General features: G+C 41.6%; 1 protein-coding gene across 14 annotated transcripts in view; it reads right to left on the bottom strand.

Moving 5' to 3' along the window:
- The window catches only part of MSRA (methionine sulfoxide reductase A), a 302,387-nt gene extending 280,184 nt beyond the window's left edge, over window positions 1-22,203 (bottom strand). For 2 of the 14 annotated variants that reach the window (XR_011139953.1, XM_068936883.1), the window contains exon 1: window positions 15,654-19,137. Coding sequence is in view for 10 of the 14 variants with exons in the window: in XM_068936883.1 (XP_068792984.1) it covers window positions 15,654-16,206 (553 nt within the window). In the remaining 4 variants the exon portion in view is untranslated. Of the gene's footprint in view, window positions 1-6,739; window positions 6,761-15,653 lie in introns of those variants that run through there. The other 12 variants (XM_068936880.1, XM_068936882.1, XM_068936881.1 and 9 more) reach the window with 12 other exon arrangements.
- Between the last annotated feature and the right edge of the window lie 4,711 nt (window positions 22,204-26,914).

Raw genomic sequence — 26,914 nt, 5'->3', positions numbered from 1 at the left:
AGCGTACAAGTTGACCTGGGGCAAAGGTAGACCAAGGACCACTCTAATTATTTAACAGTAGAGATGACTTGAATCATCTACATCTACAGAACCTGGGCCCTGATACAGCTCAATCTATTGGTACAGAAATAGCCTGTGATACCCGTGCTGAGTCTGAATCTGGCTTTATTTTTTTCTCCAGCAAAAGAGAACGTCCTTCAGGTACTTTGAGAAGCAAATTGACAACAAAGTTGCACAAGGAACAAAAATAAATCAAATAGCAAGAAATTTAGACAGTTCGGTAAGAAAATATATGCATTAGCCCGCTCAGCAGCAAGAACCAAGGTATAAAGCACTACCTCAAAACCATCCACTGCTCAACACACTGTTATAACTAGGAATCAAATGCACTTGCGAACAACTTCAAAAGACACTTTTCAGAAGCAGAAATGCTTCTGAAAGAAGCCTTCCCTTCAGAAGAAGGGAAAATGAAAAACAGATGTTCAGTTAATCCTACTGATAAAGTACAGAAGTTGTAGCTATAATCCAGAGCAGTTATACCCAAACTGCTGAACTTATGAATGGATTTAAGGGAGAAATAATACAAAATAGGAGGAGGCTCATAATGTCGCAGAATCTCTCAAAAGGGAGAGAAAAGATCACCACTAGCTAAATTCTGACATTAAGATCTAGAAGAATAAACTATAAACATCTCTCTGAGTCACCTTACTAATATTTCTCTTCTTCATATAAAGACATATTAGTACATTGGGATTAAGAAACCATCTTCTACACTTGGTTTGCTTACTAATTTCTTCTCTTTCATATTCTCTTTTTCGGTAGTAACTTTGGAAACTGCCACTCTTCATCAATAGCGGTTGTTTAATACTTATATCACAAGAAGTTTCCGTATGAATTCTCATTTTCTTCTAGTATAAAAATTACACCAAAAATGATCATATAGCATTTCTAACTGAATAAAGAGCAAAATTAGGAGATAATTTTAATCTCTCTAGACTTCTCTAGTTTCTAACGATTTTTCCAGTACTGGCAAACATGACTTCCTGAAATTTTAGGAGTAGTAGGCTGACTAGAAGAACCTTACAGCTCCTCACGATGTAACCAAAAATGATGAGGATCTACAATTGTGGATCAACATTTAGAGTTCAGAAATGTAGCTTTCTTCAGTTCTGTCCTCAATCCCGTTTTTAGCAACTTTCATGAAGCTACTTAAGTAAGGTCATTTCTGAATACAGTGTAGGGTATAATCAACAGGCTGATTACAATTGCTAAAAAGAAAAAAAGTATGTGGATGAAACACAATTGTACCGCATTTAATTGTTCTAAGCATCTAATGGCTCAATTTCCATTCTGGAGACGGCATGGGTGCTATTGCTGGATATATACATAAAGCAACCTAATTCTCAGTTGTGAGAAAATGAACATTTTACTCATAGGTAAACATACGTTTTTATGAGAGCCTTTTTTCCCTTCAAGTCTCCACTTTGTGAGGAACATTCGCAAAGAACCTAGCTTACACGGAGGCAGCCAAAGGCCAAAAGGGAAATGCCACAGCATCAACTGTTTTGCGTGGCCATCTGAAACCCTGCCCTCACAGGACTCTCAGACAAGTTTTTTTGACATTGTGAGCTGATATACGCCAGCTAAATTAAAAACACACTATCATCTGTTCTTATATTTATTGTTTATGTAAGATGCAGCCTTCCATCTAAGTGAAACTCTGCCTACATTTAAAATATGTTCTTTTGTTTTTATAACTTCCTTTCACTGCATTTTAACTGCCTCCTCATAGCTCCATAGCAGAAGATACTACTAAAATTAAGCATTACCACTCTGAGTAGGTTAATATATTAAAAGTTGTTCCAGTGCAACCTCTTTAAGATGAGACTTCAGTTCTGCTCCTTGCATCACACATCAGGTCTACCTTGACGAATGCAAAAGTAGATTGATACATCCCCATTAGGGTAAGAAGGAGATTCCTTACGGAAGAATATAAACGAAAGAAAGGAAGCAATATAAATAGCCCCCACAGACTCTGCATCTTATAAGGTTATCTCTGGTGCAGTTACTTTGCTTCTGATAATCCTAGGAGAACTCTTACTGCAGTTTGCTACATCTTATCAGAAAAGCATCTACTGATTATTCAGTGCTTGTCCTGGGAACCGAACTACAACGCCCGCACACAATGTCTACGGACACCCTTACAGGCTCCCAACTCCTTGCACAGCAGGTAACTTGTAGGAAAATCATTTGGAAGAAAGTTCTTAAGAAGGAAGACAAAATGAAGGTAAGTGTTCGGGAGTCTGTGAAAAACAGCCAGGTCCTGGAATCAAACCGAAAAATGCCAGTTCTACAACTTAACGGTTAGACTACCAGAGAGAGCAAGAGGGACCAGTTCCAGTTATGTTTGTAGTAACAGTTGCTTCGGAGAGGAGCATGCTACGCTGCTGACAGCGCTTTAATCCCATAACCTGGCTATATTGGTCAAAGACCAATTCCTGAGAAGTTTTCCTGCATCCTCTCTCCTGAGCATTTTCATATCTGATGGCCAGTGAGCAGATTTTCTAACAACGGCCAGGAGTTTTGGAAAGCTGTGTGGGAGATTGCCTCTGGTCTAACCTGGTACACTGTGCTGCTGACATCCTTGTGTCTGTAATCTATCCTCCAAGAGACCAGAAGTTCAGTTATCAGTCTACTCCTCTCGTGAGTCAATGATCTCCTGAGGTCCCTTCCAACCTGGATTATCCTATGATCCTGCTCTCCAAGTAAAACAGGTACCAATCTCTGCCTCAGCATTCTGTTTTGCCATCCAAAAGCAAAGGAGTCATCCCTCCCCTCCCTGATCCAGCCTGCCAGCTAAACAGTGACTGTCCTCCCCTACTGCTGCTCCTGCTCCTGCTTTGGGAGTGGACTGTGCATGGACTGAAGTGGCCGCAGATGTACTACCTAATTTCAAGCAGAAATTTTCAGACTTTGAATGTCTGTCTGACGGACCAGGAAGTGCACTTCTGAGCCCAAAAGTAGGAAAATACAAGATGAGTGGGAAATGTCAAACACAAAGAGCTCTGGAGAAAGGGAATGTTCTGTCACAACACCTTCAGGATTATGCCTTAGATGTTCAAGAAAAGTAGACAAGCCAGTGCTGTCACTGACGAGAACCACCCTGTGCTTCCTTTTTCAGAGTGAGAGTTGCAATATTGGCACATTTCTCCTACTCAAGGACCAGAGTCAGCTATGGATAGTGGGAAAGGTCTGACACTGCAGGATGGTAAACAAGTGTTTTCTGATGAGAGAGCAATAGTCCAGGATGTGGCATGCTTTGCTGCTAATCTTCACGCTTGCCACGTCTGACCACTTGTGCTGTCTAAGGGAAGGAACATCCCTTGCGTGATACTTCGACTTCTCTCACTGGGTTCTAGGAGGGGTGAAGGAGAAAGATGAACACTGAAATGATACGGAAGGTTCTTCCCAGAAGCAGTGTCATGCCGACTCTGCTGTGCTGATTGCTGTTTCTCGGCCAGTATTTCAGACAACAAATCTCTGACCAGTGCTTGCGTCCTCAAGTTGGGAGCTTTCTGTCTCATCAACCAAAAAATTAGTAGCCACTAGAGTTCTGCTTCTCAGCCATTCCTGAAATTTAGAGGGTCCCTGAAACACCCTCTGTGACTCTTGGAAACTCAAATTCCTAAAAAATCAAGCCCAGACTAAAGTAAAAATACAGATATAACCTAAAGTGCCCACCTTTCTCTATAGAAAATAAGGTCTCCTCTTCAAAACTACAGGCCAGGTAAACTCAATCCACCCAAGCGGATGAAATTCTATTAAGTGCAATTTTGCATATCTGCATCAAGAAGGAACTAGGAACAAGAAAAAAGAAATTGTAATAAACACCATTATATATTCCATGAGTTTTTATCTTATTTGGACTCAGGACTTATTTATTTTAATTGTACTAGAAATTTAAATGCAAGCTTCATATGCATCATAAACATTTGCAAATATCAAAATGAGAATAATATACAGATGTAACCTCATCACTGTAAGTTTATACATAATAAATAAAATATTAGCATGCAAAGATAAAACAGTGACTTTCACACCACAAATCACAAGCCGAATAATTCAACATTCACAATGTACAAATAAATTTCTAAACAAAAATTACAGAAAATTGAAGTTAAGGCAAGGTATGTAACTGCAATTTAAAGATATAAATTTGACAGGAACTTTTTAATTAAACCATAGAAGTTTTTTAAACCAAAAAAATTCAAAGTTAGTGTTATGCATCAAAGAAACACAAAATGACTAATACACAGAAGTTAATGACTGAAACATTCAAACAACCTTAAATCTGCTTTGTAGTAAACTAATGCAAGGTCTGTTCCACACTTATCTACTTTCAAATCAATTAAAATGTGAGGCTTTTTAATTTTAATTTTTTTAATGTACTTTGTTTTTGTCCCTCATCATATCACAATAATTACAATAAGGTTCTGATGGTACTAATGCCATATTTTTACAGCTAGATATGCAAACAACTCTCATTTAGCGTAACTTTGGACATTCTTATGTTATTGCAAATGTTGTACGTGAACATTAACCAAGACATCCTAAGAAAATAAGGAATAAAATTATAACTCTGTGAACCAGCATTTAATGAGAAGACTAAAAGAAAAAAAGACAGCTTTGACTCAGGGCAACCAGGTTAACTCCTTGGGCAAACAGACGAAAACAGACTTTACACTGAATATGAACTACAGGGCTGGTCATTAAATAACATTATTCCCTGACTAAGCTCAGTTGCGCTGTTCTGGGAATAAGCAGAGAAGAGAAAAATGATTCACGCAAACAAAATTCTCAGCTATATTAGCTACCTCTGTAGTAACTCCACTCTTTTACCCTGGAGTAAATGTAACATAGCTTACCTTTCAAAGCAACCCAGCTAAGTTACTCTGCGTTTGCTGCACAACAAAGGGATCCACACAGGCACTTACTTGGAGCAGTTATTAGGCTATAAATCCACACCTGGCTTACACTGAGCTTAACTGGTTCACGTAACCATAATGTAAATCACAATCATGTCTAGTTTCAGCCAGTCTCCATCCCAGTTACCTTTCACTTTAAGAATACCATATACACCACAGATCAACCCTGTAGAAAAGTATGATTATGAAATATTTTTGCCAAGTGACCTATTTTTTGAGATTAAAATAGCTTGACTCGCTAACAGAACAGAGGATGAGGAGCATGACCGCTGTCTATCTCTCCTCTCATCAAGGAAATAACAGAAACCAGAGATGTGCTAAATGACGATGTAGACCAAATAAACAAAGAGATAAAAAGAACAATAAATAATAGGCTGAAAATTAAAAGAACATTCCAAGCAGTCAAAGCCGTTAATTTCTGAACAACCCTTTCAAATCAAGCACTGGGTCAGAAACATCAACTATTTACCCAGCAGCAAACAGCTACGTAATTCAAATACAAGTCAATGGGCCCATGAAAGATTCTGCACTACTGGGTTGGGTTGCCCAAGAAAGCAAAGGCAAGATTCACGTCATCTCGCTTTAGCTGGCTATAATACATACGCCTACACCTGGCGTGTATTTGCCCTCCATAGTAACAAAGTATTTCTGAAGGTGGCATAAATACTGTCTTCGCTCTATCAGTTCAACAGCACGCGTACACACACGCAAACACACCGAGCGTAACCGAGCCAATGATCCAGACAGTCCCTTCCAGTCCCACACTCCACCACCTCCGCATCTGCTGCAACGCAAAGCCAAAACGCTTTTCCCGCATAATCTATCTCATGTGGAAAGACAAGCTGCGATGGGCAGCCTAATCCCAGGTTTCTAGCTGCGATATGCATAAACTACGCAGGACTAGCAGAGGCACTTGTGCTATCCAGCCCACAATTTGGTTTATTTATTACTCAGTTGATTTTAGCAATGCCTTCTTGCAAATCAATAGCTGCAGCAGTCCATCACACAAAAGCAACTTCAACTTCCTTATATTATACTAGCTTTGTGCTGGTGTGACCACAGTGAAGTTCGCCAACTATCGTATTTAGTAAGAAGAAAGTCAGGTCAACTGAGTTACACAGACACCACTGAAGATGCGAATGGCTCCACAGATCTTGCGTAGCTAAGCATAAAAGGGTTTAAACTGCAGCGTGCAGAACAAGTGAAGAAAGTGAGACGTTTCTCTTCGTCTTAGAAATTCTGAGCTGAAATCACAAAACCACCTAAACGTCAGGTCAACTCCATCCGTGTGAAAATTCCACTGAGGATCAAACGGATAGGAATAATATGCAAAAGGAGTCAAACGTATTGCAGACTTCATGTGTATCCCAGATAAAATAATACAAAATATTCTCTAGTGAAAAAATACCCGGTGCAAGTTTAAGTCTTGTGTTTAATTCTCGTAATTGACAGGTGTACTTAAGAATGCAAATTTGGGGTATTTACACGTTACATCCCTTTTCAAAACCACACTAACGAGAAGCTATTGAACATTATGCACCATGCTACTACCTTTTACCAGACATAATTATCCTCTTTTATTACACAATTTAGAATAATTCCTCAGAGCAGCATCTACACAGAATACTCTGAATAAAGAACCTTTGAATTCATTTTTAATTTCAGCGAGTGAAATTACGGTATTAGTAATAGGAGTCTCCTTCAAGCCTGATTTGCATTCAAGAGGCTGCCAGTTGGGTAAAGTTTCTACTCACTTAAGTAATTCTGTTTCCCAGCAACCTGCGTTCTGTTGCCAGGGAGAAACCCCGCGGAGAGCTTCCTCCGTTATCAGGCCCGCCGCAGTCCTGAGGGGTATAGCTTTGTGCAGCGTTGCTTCATGCCAGCGCACACATCTGACTGTGAGGAGCATGCTAAGTAGTCCACAAGGAACTCCGGGGACTCAAACAAGAGATTTTCTCTTTTTTTTTTTTTCTTTTTTTTTTTTTTTTTTCCTGGAGAGGGCTTACTGGTGAATGACGTAGCCCTTTATATTACAACGTACTTAGCGGTGATAAGGAAGTGCAGGTTTTTCATCAATGCAGCGTTACCCTGGGAGCAGCATTTGACAGCTGGATATGCAGTTCTGTAAACATATTTCCTGTACACTTTTCATGTATCATGCACGGTGTGTGTACGCTAACTTTCGTTGTGTTTTCTAGCTGCCAAGAGCAAAGAGCACACACAAACAACAACAAAACCCGTCAGACCGACTTCACCTTTGCTTCTCCTTGCAACACCTTCCAAAATGCAAATGCAATGGTTGGTTAAAAAGTAATCCCTGGTTTTTTTCAATGACAGTAGAATTTTTATAGTTTTATATCTGGCTTGAAAACGGAGCTGTTTAACATTTAGGTAAAAATACCAGGGAAACTGAAAAAGGGCAAACAAAAACGCGAAAGAGAAAAATCCATGGCATGTTAACTTTTTACAGGCACTATTTTCAGGCAAATCCATTGCACAACTACCTGTAAAGATATTGTAACCGCAGATTTCCAGAAACTGCCTTTCAAATAATAAACAATTACTGGGACTGAGGTACTTTAGCAAAGAAACGTACTCTATTTTACATCCTTTCTGATGTGAATCTCAGCATACCCAGTGAAATTTTAATGAAATTTAATAACTTATGGAAATTGATGGCTTGAGTGAATCTGAGGCAAGGACTGTTTCTTAGAATGAAGGCATAAGTAATTAACTCTTCTGAATCAGAAAGGTAAATTGAAATTTAAGAAACGCAATACCACATATGATGTTGTTAGTCAACATGCTCCTGAGCTGTACTCCTAGGGAAGTCATGTCTCGTATTTTTTAACATATATTCCATATAACCTTTAGTAAAAATGGGTAATCAGATAGTCCTTTACTTAAAACACTGTGTCAGGAAAATAAAGCCATGGAAAATTTAAAACAAATTACGCCTTCTAAACCTTAAGAGAAATCATATTTCAAGAAGTTTGTGCACTTCATTCTGAAGCATAATCTCACTCTACAATCTGTACTTTGGATACGATACAGTCCCATCATACTGATCTCCCTATCTAATTTTTATATTTTATAAAGGAAAAAGAAATCAACTGCTCTGCATTTTATTGCTTATACCTTACCGAACAATGTTCTGAAAAACATTAAGCTTACGTTTTCTTCAGTAATGCTATTACAAGGTCTTCTGTCTTATACAGTTCCGCAGATTATCAGAACATCAGTGTAAATCTGTTTAAAACTTCTCAAGCAAACACTGAATACATGTTTAGGCCTGAATAAGCTTGAAGGACCAGATTCCCTAGCTCTAGACGGTATAAACAGGCGACAAGAACTGCCTCTTTGGCTGCAACATAGACAATTTACAAATAACAAAAGATCAGGCTATCCCATTCAGCAGTTCTCTATTTTTGCCTTTCCTCCTTGGTAGCCAAGTATCGATGATTTAAGAATAAAGACAGTCAACGATCACAGCTCAGCCAGCTCCAGTAAGCTTGGCCAATTTAATGGCCCCTATACCACTACAAGTCAGCGTAATTTAAATTTTAATGACACACACTAACTAACTGTTGCCTTTTTTCTAAGATGAAGCAAGCAGAATTCAGGCCTCCTATTCCAGAATGCCAGCTTCTCCATCAAAATGGCAAATTTTGGCATCCTGTCGGGCTTCCTCATTTGAAGTTAGACTTTCTGAATTTGCAGTCACAAGGTTATTTAAAGCCTGATGTTTCTTGTGTCCTTATCCCATGCTCTAATGACACCTAGCTCTGCAAAATGCAAAGATCTCTTATCGCGTGAATTCCAAAAATACTCAGTTTTTAAAAATTAGAATTGAATTAAACTGTACTTTCAGGTATATTTAACACCTCCCAATTAAAACGGAAGCAACTCAAATTCTTCCTTTAGAAAACCCCTTGATGACTCAATGCCCAGGCCCACAGGGATCAAATTCCAGTGGGATGTCTTCGTACCAGGCCACGGGCATGCATAAGAAAAGCTATGTGCTTTAGCCGTAGCACCTCTTCCCTGCAGAGCTGGCAGCGTGTGCAGTCCAGCCAGCTCCTCAAAGGCAAATGGAACAGAACAAGTTAAACTAGCCTGGCCAAAGCCCGCTAGTCTGACCTCAATGATTTCTGTTCATTGGCTTAAGGATGGTAAAAAAGATTAGCACGGAAAGAAATTCTGCTAAAACAAACAGGTATAGAAGCAAAGTAAGCTCCATAATAAAGGGCTAGTTCCTTTTCTGAATTTATATTCATTGTGTTCAGAAACCACAAGGCTTCAAAAGGCCTCCAACTGTGTGCAGCATTAAAAATCAACTAAACAAGAGAAAAGTGAGGTTCCTAAGGGGACATAGCATTCCTAATATCATCTCATTTAAAAATCTCATGTGAAATAAATGCCATGTAAGAATATAACGAATACTATTCCTCATGCATATACAGACAATTTGGGTGCCATTCACCCTGTCTAAATCCTGTGAAAAACAAGTGCTACTTCAACAGGAAGGGGACAGACTAGGAAGAGCAAAGCAGTCCTCAAAAAATATCTGCCTATGCTCTGCATAAATTTAATGGAAAGAAGGGAATTTCTCTGAAGGAAGAGTAAGCGATCTCTGTTGCATAGCTTTCATATGTCTTCCAGGAACCTGAGGAAAAATGGAAGTGTTTCCAGAGGTTGACCCAGTACACATTATTTAGGTTCAATCTATCTCAACTGCAAGTATATGGAACAATGAGCACCCAGTCTCTTAATCCCTCTTCTCAGGATGGGTCTACAATAGTTGTGATGTCCACTAATGCACTCACCATAAAATGAGATGGCCAGCTTTCAGCCTCCACTCAGCCTAGAGAAACATGACACATTTTTAAACTATGTTCTGATCAGCAGGGCTCAAGAGTATCCTGTGAGACTGAGAGCATGCCCTACTCTACTACTGATCAGACAGTTATACATCCAAAAATACGAGAGTCATGTGGCCAAAAAGAGAATAGATTAGAGGATCTGGATCCAGCATCAAGGAAAGGTGACAGTTGGGAGTGCTGCAGTCACAAAAGAGGGTGCTATCTTCCAGGCTGCACTTTGGCTGTGTATTTTGAAGCATTTGCTCAGCATGTCATTACAGCCTCCCCAGAGAAGAGGATCACTAAGAACCCAGATCTCCCAGGTTCTGAGGGAGTTCTGTAATTACAGGAGGATCCTGGAAAAGATGGACACTGCTGCTACCATCACCACTATGGGGAGGTGGATTTGTGGAATCACAGAATGGCTGAGGTTGGAAGGAACCTCTGGAGATCATGTAGTCCCACCTCCCTGCTCAAAGTAGGGTCAGTTAGAGCAGGTAGCTCAGGACATTGTCCAGTCAGGTTCTGCATATCTCCAAGGAGAGCGGCTCCACAACTTCTCTGGGCAACCTGTTCCAGGGTTCAACCACCCTCACAGAACTTCATTTATTTTGATTTGTGCCCACTGCCTCTTGTCCATACATTAGGCACCACTGAGAAAAGTTTGAGTCCACCCACTTCACCCCCTCCCATGAGGTATTTATACACACTGATTAGATTGCCCCCTGAGCACCATATCCTAACTTTAATGAATTTAGGTAGATGATCCCACTTTTTCACTCAAAGATCACATATCTGTATTAACAGTATCAAGGCAACCAAAGCTGAATTGTTCATGCTAGATTAGAGTACAGAACTAATATAAAACAATGAGATCCAGCCTATTCAAATCTCAATTTGCTATGCTTACTAGCCACATTCTTCTCTAGTACTGATGGCTCAGCAAAATCATTCAGCACAACTTTTTCTGGAGTTCAGTAGGCCAAGTTGAAATACTAATTCTACATATAACCAAAATTCACTGTTGTGTGAATTTAATGTGAAATATACTGGCTTAGAATTAAATGGAATGGTCAAACCAAATGTAGATGAATTCATAAAGTTAAAAATATAATAAGATACTATACCAATGATTCAGAAACACTTTTAAGTTTACAGCAGACAATCAGTTAAATGCTTTGGTCTAAAAGGTTAAAGTTATCCTTTGATAAACAAATAGCAAAATACTGATTAGAAATAAGACTGTCACTGATCCTGACGCTATTACCAGTAAAATCCTGTGTCTATTTCTGATAGCCGTAACTCAAGGAAGATGTTAACTAATTGACAGTTTAAGGAAAAGATACAAGAATGATGAAGGACTGTAAAACATGCCTTCTGCTAGTAGACTAAAAAAGTTCACTTTGTTTAGTTTCTGTCTGGCCGTAGTCTTGGCATTTTTTAAAATAGGTAAACCAGCAATTTAATTATGATCTGAAGTACGTCATGTAAACCAGAAAGTATACTACAGAGCTTTTCACCGTCACAAAGAAAACTGTAACAAGTTTCAATGATTCGACATTCAAATATAACAAACTCAAAGTATGCACTTTTTAATGGAGAGAGTTATGAAATATTGGAATAATTCATAAAATTCTGCAGTGGATTCTCGATCAAAGGACATTTTTAATCAAAGTTTTCTCTAAAAGCATGGTCTGATGCAAGCAAGAATTAATTCACGGAGATGTTGTCCTTGTTTTTATACAGAAGGTCAGGTTAAAGTTCACAATGACCTCCTCCAAGTTTATAATTATTACTCAACTAATCTATAAATAAAAAGCCAAGCAGTTTAATAGATTAACTGTAAGACTGTCTACCCATGAGGTGCACCTTGTCTGCCTCAAAAACTCCATTAATACACTACACACATTGATGCTGCTGCATACACATATATATTGTATCTAACATAAAATAAGGTGTCTCTGTATGTATATATACAGAGAGAGAGAGAGAGAGAGAGCGCGAGCGAGCGAGCGCATATATGTATACACACAGACATGCAGAATACATATATGGTATTATATGAAGTCTTGCACAGGACAGTCCTTCCACATTGTCAGGGCTCCATGACTAGTGCCCCTACCACAGTCCTAAAATAAAATAGTCGATTGAAGTTTTAACAGTCTAAATAATATATACTCATATACTCATCTACTCACAAAAATATAGCAATGTTTCAGCAGTATAGTAACTAAAATTAATTCTGAAAACTACAGTTCTACTAAGCAGGTATTAGCAATAAATAATATGCAATTTTACTATACACCTTGACATTATATTGCACCATTATATAAAAATCATATGAAAGAAAATTTTCAAAAATGAATGCAGCAGCTCTACTGCAAGAAAACAGCAAAACATACTCAAATTCCTAGATTAAGACACCTGTTGAAGATCAGGCAAATCCAACTAGATCACAAAGACAGTATGAGAAACTTCTATTGTTTTTATTGTTTTCATTTCACAGTATGGTACTTATCCCAGTTTCATTGACTTCTACAAACCAAGCTCTTTGTATATCAGAAACCAACTACTTCCAGTCACTTCACAGAAATCAGTATAATATACAAGGCTTAACTGCGTAATTTGCTCAGACTCAGACCCTAAATTAGCAACAACCTTAAGAAAAACAAAAAAAAAACAAAATCACAAAGTCAAGTCTCACCTAATGCTCTGGTCACCAAGTTAAAATAGAAAATAAATGCTATGTAACTTTTCACAAGACTTTAAAGCCTGTCAGTCAGTTGTCTTTTTCCCTCTTTTGGACTGCAGTACAGCAGGAAGCAGTGTGCAGTGGTCTCTGCATTCATACAGTTTGGGAACAGCGATCAGGAACTCTCAGCATGAGAGGTTCCCTGCCACATGACAGATCTCACAAAGAGGCTGAGGACACTCCTGCTCAACTTCTAATTTATCTGACACCTAAAAAACAGCAGCAATCAGAACCACTGGGACCCAGATGCGCAAAGAGGGGCAACACAATTATCACAATGTGCAGGAGTTGCGGAGAGCCGAGAGGTGCCATTCACAGAAGACGACAACCATCAACTGGTGTAAACACATCCCAGGACAATCCCCTGACCCAGCTGGCACAGCCACCTCTGGTTTAGGCATTTGTCCGCAAAAATGATAGTAGTAGAAGAAAGCTCAGAGAAAAACTAGGTGCATTGATGAATGAGCAGGACAACCTAGTAATAAATAATACAGAAAAGACTGAAGTACCCAACACCTTTTTTTGCCTAAGTCTTCAGAAAGATGGCGCCAAGACCTCTGCATGTACCAGCAGAGTCAGGAAGGAGTGTGGCAGCAAATAGTGCAGGGAGAAATAGGCTGTGACTACTTAAAGAAGCAAGATGTATTTAAATCTATGGGGCCACATGGGATTTTTCCAGGGATGCTGAGCAAGCTGGCTGATGTGACTGTACAGCACCGTGATATATCTAGATCTGATAATATCTGGAAAAACCATGGTGATTGGGGGAGGTCTCTAACGGCTAGAAAAGGACTACCACAATACCAAATCTTTAAGAAAGGCAAAGGAGGACTGAGGAACTATGTCTGGAAATGGTCAGCCCCGGCACAGTTCCAAGAAAGATCATGGAGCGTGTCCTCTTGGAATCCATTTCCAGACACACAGCGCACAAGAAGGCAATCAGGAATAGTCAACATGAATTTACCAAAGGCAAATCATGCTTGATCAGCTGAGCTGCCTTCTGAAGTGAAATGATTGCCTATGTGGATGAGGACAAAGCAATGGATGCAATGTAATGCATAGTGACTTCAGTAGAGGATTTGACAGAGTCTTTTACAGTATGTGTATTTGTAAGCTGAGAAATTATGGGGTGCAAGGACAGCCTGCTAGACACTAGGCGCTGAAAAGTGGCAGGACCAACCAACTCAAAAGGCAGTGATTAATATCTTGATGTCTCGGTTACCCCATAGGCTGATGCTGGGGCCAATATCTTAAACAATAATATGAGTGATGTGACAGAAAGCACACTCAGCAAATGGGAGGACGACGCTAAATTGGGGGTGAGGGTAGACAGGCCGAACAGTAGAGCTTCAGCCCAGTAGGACCTTAAAAAATTTCAGGACTATGCCAAATGAAACCTCAGAAAGATCAACAAGAAGTACAGCTTCTGCACTGGTGCAGAATAATGACAGCCCTGCTGGGGAGGACCTCGGATTGCAGCGGATGCCAGGTTGCGTATGAGCTGCCAATGTGCTCTCACTGCAAATAAGGCACTCTGCATACTTTGCTGCATTACAAGGAGCGCAGACAAAAAAGTGAGGAAAAAATACTCTCCTCTGTGCATGTCTTTTGTACAACAGCAGAAAATTACTCTACCTAGGGAGCCATAATTTGGGCCCAACGTATCTTCCGCCCAGGCTTTTATCAGCAAGCAACTTGAAGGTGACAATCCGATCTAACCAATATGCCACTGTTGGTATCATCTCTAGAGCTCATTGCCTTAATCGCATCAACCCCGTGTCTGCGATCCTACTTAGACTCCATCTTCTCCACATCATACACAATCTTATTCTTGTTACCTTTAATTTCAGCACTACTTTTTTGCTGCCTTCAACATTTTCCCAAATATCTAAGCAATCTAAGATTTTCCTATGTTCTCATCCACTTCTTTCACTTGGCTTATGCCATCAGTCATTAACTACTCTCCCACCAGCACCGTATGTGTTCAAAACAAATTTAAGGTTCATAGATTTTGTTTGAGAGCTTAGGTGCCCGGAGCAAATATAGTTATAAGTAAATGCCTTATAAAATGGGAAAAATGATTGTGCATATGAGAGCATCTAGGTGTCATTATAATACTTATTTAGCAGTGATGATAGTAATCTTGCAATGTTTTCAGTGCCTAGGAAGGCTGACAGCAGGCAAAACTGGTTGCTTAATTCAAAGGTTGCTACTTTGTTTACCTGACAGCACACACTTACCCCAAATGGAAGGAAGAATACTGGAAAACTGTTTAAAAAAATCATCAAGATTTTTTTAAGAACTTAGAAACACTTTAAAACCACTACTGTTAAAGCACTCAAACCAGGCTTCAGTATTATTTATTTGTATTTTACAGGAAAATTAAGGCGTGGGAAAATATGCTTTAAAACTTATACACCATTGCAGGCCTCAGTAAAAAACAAACAGAAAGTCTAGATATAACGAAAAGCAAGTAATGTTTTTTTTCCTAATCTGTTTTTCCTCAGAACGGCCAAGAGAACAACCGGGATGTGCTTGCCGGCAGGTCCAGCAACCAGTCCACCGCTATTCTTATTACAGGAGTGCATAGGAAAAGGTATTGTGCGGGTAACTACAGGGATAAATGTGCATCCCATAGGATGCAGAAAGGAATGCAAGGTGGAGACAAAACAGTAAGCGCGGGACAGGCTGACCGGGAAGCAGCCTAGCTCCGATTCCCCACTGCAGCCTCCTCTCCTCCCCGCCGCCCCCGCCATGCTGCTCCCCACCGGGGCGACGCCCCTGAGCGCATGCGCCACAGTCCCTGCGCGCATGCGCCCGCCGCACCTCCGCAGCGGAGGCGGGCAGACACCGCCTGTAGGGCGGGAGGGCCGCACGCATGCGCGTAGGGCTCGCTCTCAGGGAGCGCGCCTGCGCGGTGTGCGCGGTGGCTGAGGCGAGCGCGAGGGCCTCGCCGCCTCCCCTCCCCCGCCGCCTCAGGGGCGAGCCGGGATGGCGGGGAGGGGGGAGGAGGAGGGGGAGGAGGAGGGGGGTTGCGGGAGGGGTCGTCCCTACCTGCCACCTGGATCCTTTGGCTCCTGCCGGGGAGCGCTTCTTCTCTCCGAGGCAGCCTGGAGGCCGAGTCGCCCATCCTGAAGGTGGAGCTGACGAGCGTGCGGAGGAGGCGCCGCGGCGCTGTGGACATCGCCCCCGAGTCGGGCGGCGGCGGCAGCGGCCGGGGCGGGGGGGAGGAGGGAGGGGGGAACGGCGCGGCGCGCGCTGGCTGTTGGGCCGGGTGTTGGCGGCGGCGGCGGCACCGGCGGGGCGGGAGGGGGGAGGCGGGCGCGCGCCGTCGAGGTCCGCGCCCAACCGTCACCTGCCCCGGCGGGAACCGGCCTGGACCGGATCGGGCCGGACCGGCCGCTCCCGGGCTGTGTGTTTTTTTTTTGGGGGGGGGCCTCATGTGCCCCATGTTGTGTATCCCGACCCAAAAGGAGCCTTCCCTTGAGCTCTGCCGGCTTCCTCTTGGCAGTGACCCTGCTCTCTCAGCTCCCCGTGCCTGGCTGTTAGACTCACTGCTCCGGATCCCCTGGGCACCCTGACACCCTATGGGTTTTTTTTTTTCCATGGGCTTTGCCTCAGGATGAGTTTTTGTACTCCGCGTACCGCTGCTGGGATATACGTGCGTCTCGCATCCACTCCGGCCTTTTGTCCTTGCCCCCAGTTTGTGTGGTTGCGCAAACGTGCTCAGCAGAACGCCTTACACAAGCGCCTCATGCAGTGATATGATTTATAATACCATGATCTCTTTCTTTTCCAGAGTTTTTTATTTGTTGACACATGCAGCAAACCCCCCTGTTACGTTTAGTTAACGTAACGTATCACACTCATCTTGCGCAGTATTTTTTATTACAGAGAAGATGCTCTGAGTACCATACTGCTCAGGAGATCATTGTCTGCAGGTATGTGTGCAAAAAAAAAAGCAGAATGAGCACACAGACAGAGTATAACCACTTAAGGAAAATACCCACTCTGTTTTGGGGGAGAGGGGATAATACACACAATGCATATTGAAGGTACAGCATCACCAGTACAGGTTTCTAACGCAGAAGACTTACAGACGGTAGAACAATGGTGTCTTGGTTTTCAAACAATTGAAGTTCAATCTCTGCATATGGTCGTGGTCAACCGACAGAAGGGAAATACATATAAAAACCTCACACTGCAAAGAAGGCTTGTGAACTAGGCAGGGGTCTTACACAGTGAATTTCGGGCTACAGGAAGAGATAACGCACAAGTGAAAAGGAGCAAAGAGGTTATAGAAAAAAAATGAGAATAATTCAAAGCAAAATTCATCTGGAGGGTTTTGAAAAAGTTGGATTGTTGGCTGAATAAGAGAGAACATGATAAAATGACAGATTAATGCCTAGTCTATGGTAGGAAGGCTAGATAATTCTCTCAAAAAATGGTCCATGACAAAGGAATGCAATTCCATTCAGCTGATAGCCAAGCTGGATTTTACAAGGATATGATAGGTTGAGACATAGAATTTTTTAATATTTATAATGGATATTTATAGCAATATTGAGAATTCCCAGATGTTTCCGAAAGAATCTGGAGAAGCAGGAAATTCATGTTTTAGGAGTTAGGCTTCCCTTACAATTGAAAATTCAGATGGGAGCCTGGTGTGAGGCAAGCTGTCCCTTATCAGTCTTCAGATTCATTGTTATTCCTGTGTTTGAAAGGTGAACAACATGCTCTTTTGAGTGCAAGTAGTTCCACTATTGCAATCTATTTTTCATGTTTTGTTAAATTTTTAATACGATTCGAATTATTGAGAAACAGGGCTGGAGAAAACCTCAAGTGACTTCCAAAAAAATCTGCAAGAACCTGAAGAAAATCTGTTAAATAAAGAATGAGGGAATATGGAGGCACGTACGATAAATAGCCCTGTGACCTTTTGACAGTAAAAGTTACTAAGAATCAGAAAGGCTCAATAGCAAAGTGTGAATTTCATTTAAAAGATGTTCACCTAATTAGCTGTTTCCCTGCATTTGTAGCGTTATCCATGCTGTTTCCTAATTCACATTTACTTTGTATTAAGAAGCCATTAAAAATGATGACATTCACTGGTTTTATACTGACCGGTAGTGAAAAAATGTTCCTCCACTTGTCTCCGTTTCTTCTGATTCGCCATATGTACCTATACCGCGCTATCTGCCAAGAAAATGTTTCTGAAAAATGCATCAGTTAATGTTACGATGGATAGCAATGCAATTTTTCCCGGAAGAATGAATGTATTTACCTGTGAGACTGAATGCCCCAAGTGAATCTTTTACTGTGAGCGTTCTTGTTGCCTCTGTCTGAACGGTGGTTGAATTTTCATTGTCCTCTTCCTCATACGAATCAAGGTCAATCAGAGGTGAAGGACAGGAAAGCAGAGTAATGTTTGGGCGTTCAGCCTCACAGATGAAGTGGCTGAGGTCTTCTGGAGCCCTGATCTGCTCTGAAAATGCCAGCTGCTGAAAAGCCGGCATCTCCTCCAGTCAGTGACCTCAGTGATCCTGCTCCTGTCTGTGCCTCCTGCATGCCATATCTGCTGTCCTCATGTATTTAAATTGTGTGCATCTCTTAAATCTCTGCACAAGTGTCCTTTCTGTTATATTAATTCTTACGGGAAAAATTGCTTAGCTACCTATTGCGTTCAGCTGCTTCGTCCGTGAGGCTGACAGTGGCAGAACAGGGCATTAAAAGATTGGCAGTGGGACTCCAAAACAGTGGTTAGAGAAGTGACAGCGGGGCTGTTGCTGTACTTGGATAACAGCTATTACAGGCAGGAAACAGTCTTTCATTCTGTGTTTGTATGGCATTTTACACAGTGTGTTCCTGCCTTGTAACTGGATCCTAAATACTAAATAACAATAAGCCGTGTCTAAAAGTCACACTCTGAAAGTTTTCTTGATGTGGATTTACCAGGCCAAGCAAGCAGCAGAATCTGGTTGTTTTTTGTTTGTAATATATTACACTTCACACTTATCATGGGCTTTATATGTGCTAACATATAAATTGAGTTGAAAAGCATTGTATATCAGAGGAAAGCCTAGACCAAGATAACTGTACAGTTCTTGGATTCGCATGTACTAATCACAGTATTCCCGGTGTTGTAGTTTTATGGCATATGCTGAGAATCTTTAGGGAACCAGTGTGAAGATGGAAAAAGATAAGCGTATAGGAGAGGGAGGGAAGAAGAGGGACGTGGGCTTACCTGTTGTCCTTTCAGCCAGGGTTCCCACACAGATTCCCAGTCATCCAGTTCCAAGAACTCACCCAAAATGCACACATTTTTTTCCCAGGACTTGATATATATGTATATAAGCCTTTCCTTTGCAGTCAGATTTGCTGGCCTTTGTGTTTTAGGATAGATGTATTTTTCCAGTGCAGCAAAATTTGCTGTGACTTGGAACCAGTAAAGCTCTATGAAACCATCTCCTTGATAATACATTTTTTATAAAGCCAAGAGGAACGATTTAGATTTTGTGCTGCAGTATGCATATCCTGGAAAAATGATCCTTTTTTATTTTAAAACACAGAGTGACAGAAGATCCTCTACAGGCTTTAGCAGATTACTGTGCTCAATTACCGTTAAAAATTTGCACCTTATTTCTAGCGTAGCTTCAGCTCCCACCCATTAAATCTTAGTTTATCTTCATAAAATGAAGAGACTTCTGTTACCCAGTTTTTGTTACCCACACTTACTGCTGTAGACTTTGCTCACCCCTCTTTGCCAAGACAAACAAGACTCAGCGTTAATCAAAATGAAGCATGTTTTCTAATCCTGTAAGTGCACTCGTTGCCCTTCTTTGAACGTTCTCCAGTTTTTTCAACTTGACATTTTACCTATTTTTTTTACTTTTTTTTTCTGCCCAGTCTATCTAATGAAGATGGGAATAATGAATACAGCATCCCAGTACTGTTCACACCAAAGCGAGTGCAGATGTAGTATAGTTTCCTGATCCCTGATTTGTATGTCCGAGGGCCCTATTAGACCTTCCCGCCTTAGAGATATGCTACTGTGACTCCCAAGGGCTCTTCAGGAATGTATTGCCACTATGCATCCCTCATCCTGAAGTGTGATGCATGTCCTTTATCCCTATAATTACACTCCAAATTGACCGTATCTGTTTGTACCTTGTTACTAAGTGATCCAGAGCAGTCTGGTGCATCTATACCAGTCAACTGAATAGTGCCTGGGCCTGTTCTCTGGACCTCAGCCCAGCCACGGCAATGCTGTTAGACTCCTTCCGTCACCAAACAGTGTAGCCATGTCCAATCTGCCCGCGGGGAACTGTCCTTGGCCTGTTCCACCTCCCAGACTACAGGAATTGTTCGGAAGAGTGCTACTCGACTGTGGCAAATATTTAGAAATTATGGAAAATACATAGAAGATTATGTTCCGTGCTTAGTCCTTGGCGCTGTTTAAATCACTAGCATAGACTTGCACCAATGCCCCATCTTTGTTACTACCACTCCCACAGTTTATGGGTCAGCTGCTAGCGACTGGAAATCATTTTCCATATTCTTCCCCATAACTGATAAAAATGTCAAATAATAGAGCCTGGAACCAATCCCTACATGGCATAACTGTAAACACACTGGGTCCGTGAGGATTGCCTCACTGCAATTACATTTTGTGACTGGCCTGGTACACAAGACATCTCTGAGCACATTTTCTTCAGATCACACTCACTGTTTCTCCAGTTTTAATGAAATGACATTAGCAGGTGCTAAATAGGTTTTCCAGTCAAGGGAACTGGAGGTTTTTAAGTGCCACAATTCTTTTTAGAACCAACAGGCCTGAACTCCTGTACCAACAGTTGTATCTATTACCTCAGAAGAAGAGTGAAGAAGATAATACAGTAAAGTAATCTGTGTGAGACAAGTTTCTAGAGAGAGGAGGGAAGATTAATCAGCCGTTCATCTGCCTTCCATTTGAGATCTAGATGAGCATTTAGACATAGATTAAGCTACATAAATTAAACTAAAAATGGAACTGACGTAGAAGAGCCATCAGCACTGTATCTCAGAATAATGCAGTGACTTGGGATTTACAGAAGGATGTCAAAAACAGTGGGCAATTTAGTAGAACAGAATCTACCGTACATGCCAGGGAGAACATGAAAATGCAAGCAGCCTCTTTACACATGTTCTTTATTTATCCACTATGCTGTAGCAATTACAGGAAAAAAGAGCTAATGCAACAACCAATCTACCTACAAGTTTTCTTATGGTCAGATTTGCTATAAGCCCTGCTTCTCTTTCCCTAGCTGGAGCTTCAGGTTGTGTCTCTATAACCAGTCCCCATCTGTTGACACAAGCAAAGGTGATGCAGACACCTGCATTTCGGTGTCTGTACGTCAGTGTCTCCTTGTAAATCAGGTTATGAGCTTTCACAATAGTCCTGGACAGCTGGTTCATACAGGGCTTGGATCTAAGTGCCTAGTGGCATTCGCAAGGTCCTGGGATGTATCCACCTGATCTCTAGGTGCTTCTCCAGACAGCCTCTGCCCTCGCAAAAGACCTGTGTCAGATCTGCAAGCTCCATGTGGTGTCTTAGATGCTGCAGAGCATTTCAATTGGCAGGCAGCACCTGTATGGGGACAGCTGAATCAAGTCCTACCATCCATCAACAGAGCAATTTAAGTGACCAAGTGACTGCCTCTGTCAGTCTGAGCTCATTCACTCCAATTTCCAGGGTCTATTGAACAGAAAACCTTTGCTAGACTTTGGAGATCAGGTGCCTGGTGCATATGTGTATGCAAACACTTACGCATGGACACCTAAAGTGTCTCTGAATCTTGAGCCAAATCCTACCCAGACAGAAAAAGTCAAAGGCCTTGACATACATTAGCTGTTAAGCTATTCCCAGAGTTGTCTATCACCACTGCGTTTATTTCCAGCAGAGATGCAAACACCTGCTAGAACTGAATTAACACTTTGTAGCCAGTTAACTGGTAGCCCAAGATTTAGCAGCTGGCCAGTTTGCAGATATCTCCTTCAACGGTGTGACTTTTCACAGCTCCATACATTTCCTGGACTTGGAGATGTTAGAGCAGCTGAGGCTTACCCTGGGGTTTTTAAGTCAAGATTTCCTGCTGTGATGCAAAATATTCTATAGGTGAGTTTCCAAGTTCTGTTCTAAGTGCATGAACTACTGGGTGGTGTTCAGTGGCCTGTGCCGTACGCGTCATTTTAGGTTGCCATTATCATCCTTCTCTACTGAAAATCTGAAATTTCAACACAGATCTCACCACTTCATCAAAACCGTCATGACATGGCCCTTCTCTCAGCCGAACTGTAGCTTTCCTAACAGATTTCTCAATAAATATCCTCTGTATCAGTCACTTCAGGATTTGTGTGTGTTTGTCATCCTGAACTCTTGCTTTGAAGATGAACTTTATGAATAGCCACAAATCCTCCCTGCAGGTGAAGGCAGAGAAAAGCAGTTTTGGTTGGGACTGATATTATGTAACTTTAGCTATCTGGAAGAGAGGCATCCAGTTCAAGCTGCTCACCTAGATATTTTTCTGTAGCAAACAACGGAGTGTATCTCTGGAACATAATTCTTTCCATATGAAGAAAGGCAGAGAGAGCAGGGACTATTTAGCCTGGAGAAGAGAAGATTGAGAGGGGATCTGATCAATGAGTACAAGTATCTGAAGGGAGGATGTCAAGAGGATGGGGCCAGCCTCTTCTCCGTGGTGCCTAGTGACAGGACAAGAGGCAACGGGCACGAACTGAAACATAGGAAGGTCCATCTGAACATGAGGAAAAACTTCTTCACTGTGAGGGTGACAGAGCACTGGAACAGGTTGCCCAGAGAGGCTGTGGAGTCTCCTTCTCTGGAGATATTCAAAACCCGTCTGGATGTGATCCTGGGCAATATGCTCTAGGTGACCCTGCTTGAGCAGGGAGGTTGGACTAGATGATCCCCAGAGGTCCCTTCCAACCTCAACCATTCTGTGATTCAGTGTAATTTTTTGTTGAGGGTAAGTTTTCTCCTTTATTTAAAACTGCAGAAATTTTAAGCAGATTTCAAACCTATAAACATTGTACTCACATTGTGCATTATTGTGTTATCGACTAGCCATTTCAAGACTGAGTGACTTATTTAGCACAGTATTCTTCGTATTCCACATCACAACTGGTACTTTACATTCCCTTCTCCAGATTTGCCCTTACTGACCTCATATTCTTCCAGATCTTTCTGTTCCTTCCCTACTAAGACCTTTTTCTTTCCTGAGGCCCACATTCATATTTACTAAAATATTTTTTTTAAGTTCTTTCTATCATGGGCTTTCACATAAATCCATATAAGTGGCTAAAGTGTATTAAGGACTTCTAAATAATGGGGAAAAAATAAACAAAGTTAACACGTAAACTGTCCTTATGCTTCAGGGGTAACGTTACACTAAGGCAACTGCACAGCACGCTGCTCTGCTAGGTACTGATTTGATCAATCTTGCAAATACAAAGCAATGGTGTATAACTGGATTTCCTTAATAATCTTTCATAATAAGGAAGGCTTACTTAAATTCTGCAGATACCAGAATATCCTCAAAATCTGTAAAAACATCACTTCTCTAACCAATAAAGCAAGGGTATTTATTCCCTGCAGGCTGACTTAAAATAGTTTGAATAGTAGGAAAAGTATTACACGTCACCTAAAGTGTATTTTTGGCAGCTCATTTTGCTTGTACGCATAGATGCACACTTGGTCAGAATATTGCGGCTTGCTTTGTGATTCTGTTTTCATCTGCAGGCAAAGCCACACAATAAAAAGGGGCTAATGGAATCAATTAAGTTTTGCTGTGGAAAATTCTGCCAGTGGAAGGTTATATAGCTGCTGCATTGATCACATTCATAAGATGCAGTTACTCTGAAACGCTCAGAGGCCTCTGCAACGTAAACATGGTCTGCCAGTGTTTTTTAAAAGCATTGCACAGCGTCTAGTGAATTCCTTGGCTTTGTCAATCAGTGCTAGTTTGTATGCAATGGCAGTGATGACTTTATAAAAACAAATGACAGAGTTGTTTACACTGCCCTACTAAAGGAAATAATCACATTTAATAGCACTGGTTTTCCATACAGGGCTAAAAAAACAGCTCTCGCACTGTATGCTGTAATAAGCTTTTTATAAATGCGCTCATGCGGCGCTCAGTATAGCCTGCTGCGCCGATACTATAAAACTGAAAGGGAGCTTCATAAGCGTTAAGTGCTATCGTATATTACCGTACAGCAACATTCGCAGTTATTAATCAAGTTTGCAAGAAATAGCCGGGCAAAAGATTAAAAATACATGGAGGAGCCTATGCACGGTAATAGAAGCCGATGATGTTTGGCCTGCCTGTTTATTTTGTTTTCGCTGGCTGAGCTGTTTTAAGGAGCGGAGTGAATGTGATGGAGGAGATGAGGTGTCCCCGTGGGGCTGGGCTGCCCTGCCCAGCAGGATGTCCTCCCGGCCGAGCTGCTCCAGGGATGCAGGCTATTTCCCTGAGCCCTCTTGTGGAGCCCTTCCTCAACTACACCTGCAGGGCCCCAGCTCCTGCAAATGAGGCAATTAGCCTGGTGGGCGATGCTCTTTATGAAACCGAGCTATTTTCTCGTTTCCATGCATGAAAGTGTGTGCAAGGAGAATGAAACTGGAATCCCCTTAAAGGTGATGAGAAATGTTCGTGGCTTTGACCATAGGTATCTTATTTTGCTACGGCATCCAGCAGTAACGGTGATTATTGAATTGCAACGCAGGAAACTCTCCTGGGAATAGATGTGCAGCACGGTCTGTCATTGCCTGGCAAAATGCACTCAGGTGCTGATGTAAATGGAAAGCTTGTATATTTGAGACAGTTTTGTGGGAGAAATGATAATAAAATGGATTAAGAGACACCTGAAATGTATTTTAAACAAAAATATCCAGACATTTTCTGACAACAGCTGGATTCATGAGGGAGATTAAATGCCAGGTAATATTTATTTTATTCAGAAAGAAAACGTTAACAACATATGTAGAACATACCTGACCAGTTATTAAATTACATTCTTTTCATACCCGAAGTGCACTGACTTTTTTGTTGCATTATTTATAGCAAACTGCTGGTGCTATGCAATATACACAGGAAGGCACAGGTCCAGATCTTCAGAGATACTTGGATATTTAAATTCTCTTGGCTAGCTAGATATTTACGTCCTAGGGAAATCAATGGGAATTAGTCACCTACCCTACCTCCAGGAACTTAATATTCCAAGGAGGCAGATATTTCAAAGCCATAATGGGTCCAGTGTAGGTACTGTTTTTTTGAATATACCTTTTCATGTTGGTAGGGTAGAATTACTAGACTATTTCAGAAACTGCAGAGGATTAAAGTAAAGAGATGATGGTCACTTGGTTCATTTACTGGAAGAATTTGGAAAACAGTAAAAGGTGTCAAAGTGAGTGTAAGAAGGTTGCAAAGGAGCCAGAAGAGCAGTTAAGAGCCCAGGTCAGGGAGAGGAGAGTTTGAGCAAGATGAAAGATGGGATATAGGTAGTTGAAAAGCTGGGCATAACTCTTTAGATAGCCAACTTTAATACTTCTTTATGGACAAACTGAACAGAGCACAACTTAAAACCAGTGCGCATGAATTAAACCAAGGTTATGATTCTCAGCAGCGATGTTCTTGGACGATGAAGTGTCCTACAGCTGGAGTCATTAAAAATTCAACATTTGTCATATCTCAGTAATTGCAGACCCTTGGTATCTTCTATTCATAGTGTGGGAGGTTATAAATATTGTTGATGACTCAGCATTTACGTTATACTTCTTGGTCTTTACTTGCCATCTTTGTACTACTTATTCATGGTGTCACTGTTTGTCAATGTGAACCTTCACCCAGGTAGAGGTTTACAATGAGATCTGTGGGATATTTGCCTTTGGTTCAACTAATGCCAGTTTGGATCCTTATTTCATGAAGAGGATTTAGAAAGCTGCTTTCCCTTCTAATTAAAAGATGCAAAACAAGAACAAGATGAAAAAATTTTCACCTGTCTCTGGGAAGGGCATGTTCTGTCAGATATCTTCCAGGATATCTGCAAGAATATGAAAATCCTGGTTTGGGGATGAGCAATTCTGGCACAAATACCAAGAGATGACACTTCTATCCTTAAAATAAGCCCCCCAACATAAGTGATAATTTAATATACATCATACCATCTGCTTTCAGAAATGTGCAAGCTGCTCCCAAAGAAGTCAATGGGAAATGCATTTTTCCAATTCCAGGATCTAGCTCGATGTCACAAAAGCAATAGTCATCTTTCCCTAAAGTAAAATATAGCTTGCCACCAGATAGAATAATAACCAGTGCAAAAACTGGTTATTAATCTCTCCTCCTCCTCCCTCTGCCCTTCACAACCCCAGATGAAAATACAGGCATTGCAGAGTGCTCTGCCAGTTAGGAAGGCAGACGGAGAAGGGGAGAAAGTTTCAGAGCTGCAAGGCTCAGAGCCCTGACTGCAGTTTTTCTCTTAATCAGCGGAGAGCTTCTTCCATCCTGAACACTTTTACTAATCTTGACTTCACCTGTGGAAAATTATCACTGGGAAAGGTGATCTCAAACAGAGAGGTTGTGGAGTCTCCATCCTTGGAGATATTCAAAACCTGACTGTACACGGTCCTGAGCAGCCTGCTGTAGCTAACCTTGCTTCAAGCAGGGGGATTGGACTGGATGATCTCCAGAGGTGCCTTCCAACCCCGGCAACTCTGTAATTCTGTGAAAGAAGTGTGCCAACACACTGGCAAGCAATGTTTCAGGCCAGAGAAAGGGTTCAGCTCACTGTTTCCCCTTTATACCAGCGTATAGAAAATACTAGGCTGGGCCAAGCCTTGCAAAACTATTTTTGTATCTGGGTCCTCTTCTGCCACCTCCCCACAGGCTCACATAGATCCAACCTCGGCAGGACAGCACAGGCTCCACTGAGGCCCATATCCCATTTCTGTCAAGGCCACTAGCAAACGCTTGTAGAAGAGTTTGAGATTTCGGCAACACAGTCCTAGAATCATGGATTGGCTTTGGGAGGAAAGGACCTTTGGAAGTCTCTGCTCAAACCTCACACCCAAAGTATGGCCAAATGAGCCCAGGTTGCTCAGGGCCTTACTCTCTTGAGTTTGGCCTGTCTCAAAGGATGGTGACTCCACTGCCTTTCCAGGTCACTGTCCCGGTGTGTGACCTCCATCACGGTGAAGGGGTTTTCCTTATATCTAACCAGAACCTCCCCCATTGCAGCTTGTGTTTGTTTGCGTCTTG

The sequence above is a fragment of the Struthio camelus genome, chromosome 3 (assembly GCF_040807025.1).
Source record: "Struthio camelus isolate bStrCam1 chromosome 3, bStrCam1.hap1, whole genome shotgun sequence".
NCBI lineage: Eukaryota > Metazoa > Chordata > Aves > Struthioniformes > Struthionidae > Struthio > Struthio camelus.
This window is presented reverse-complemented; position numbering and strand designations above follow the sequence as displayed.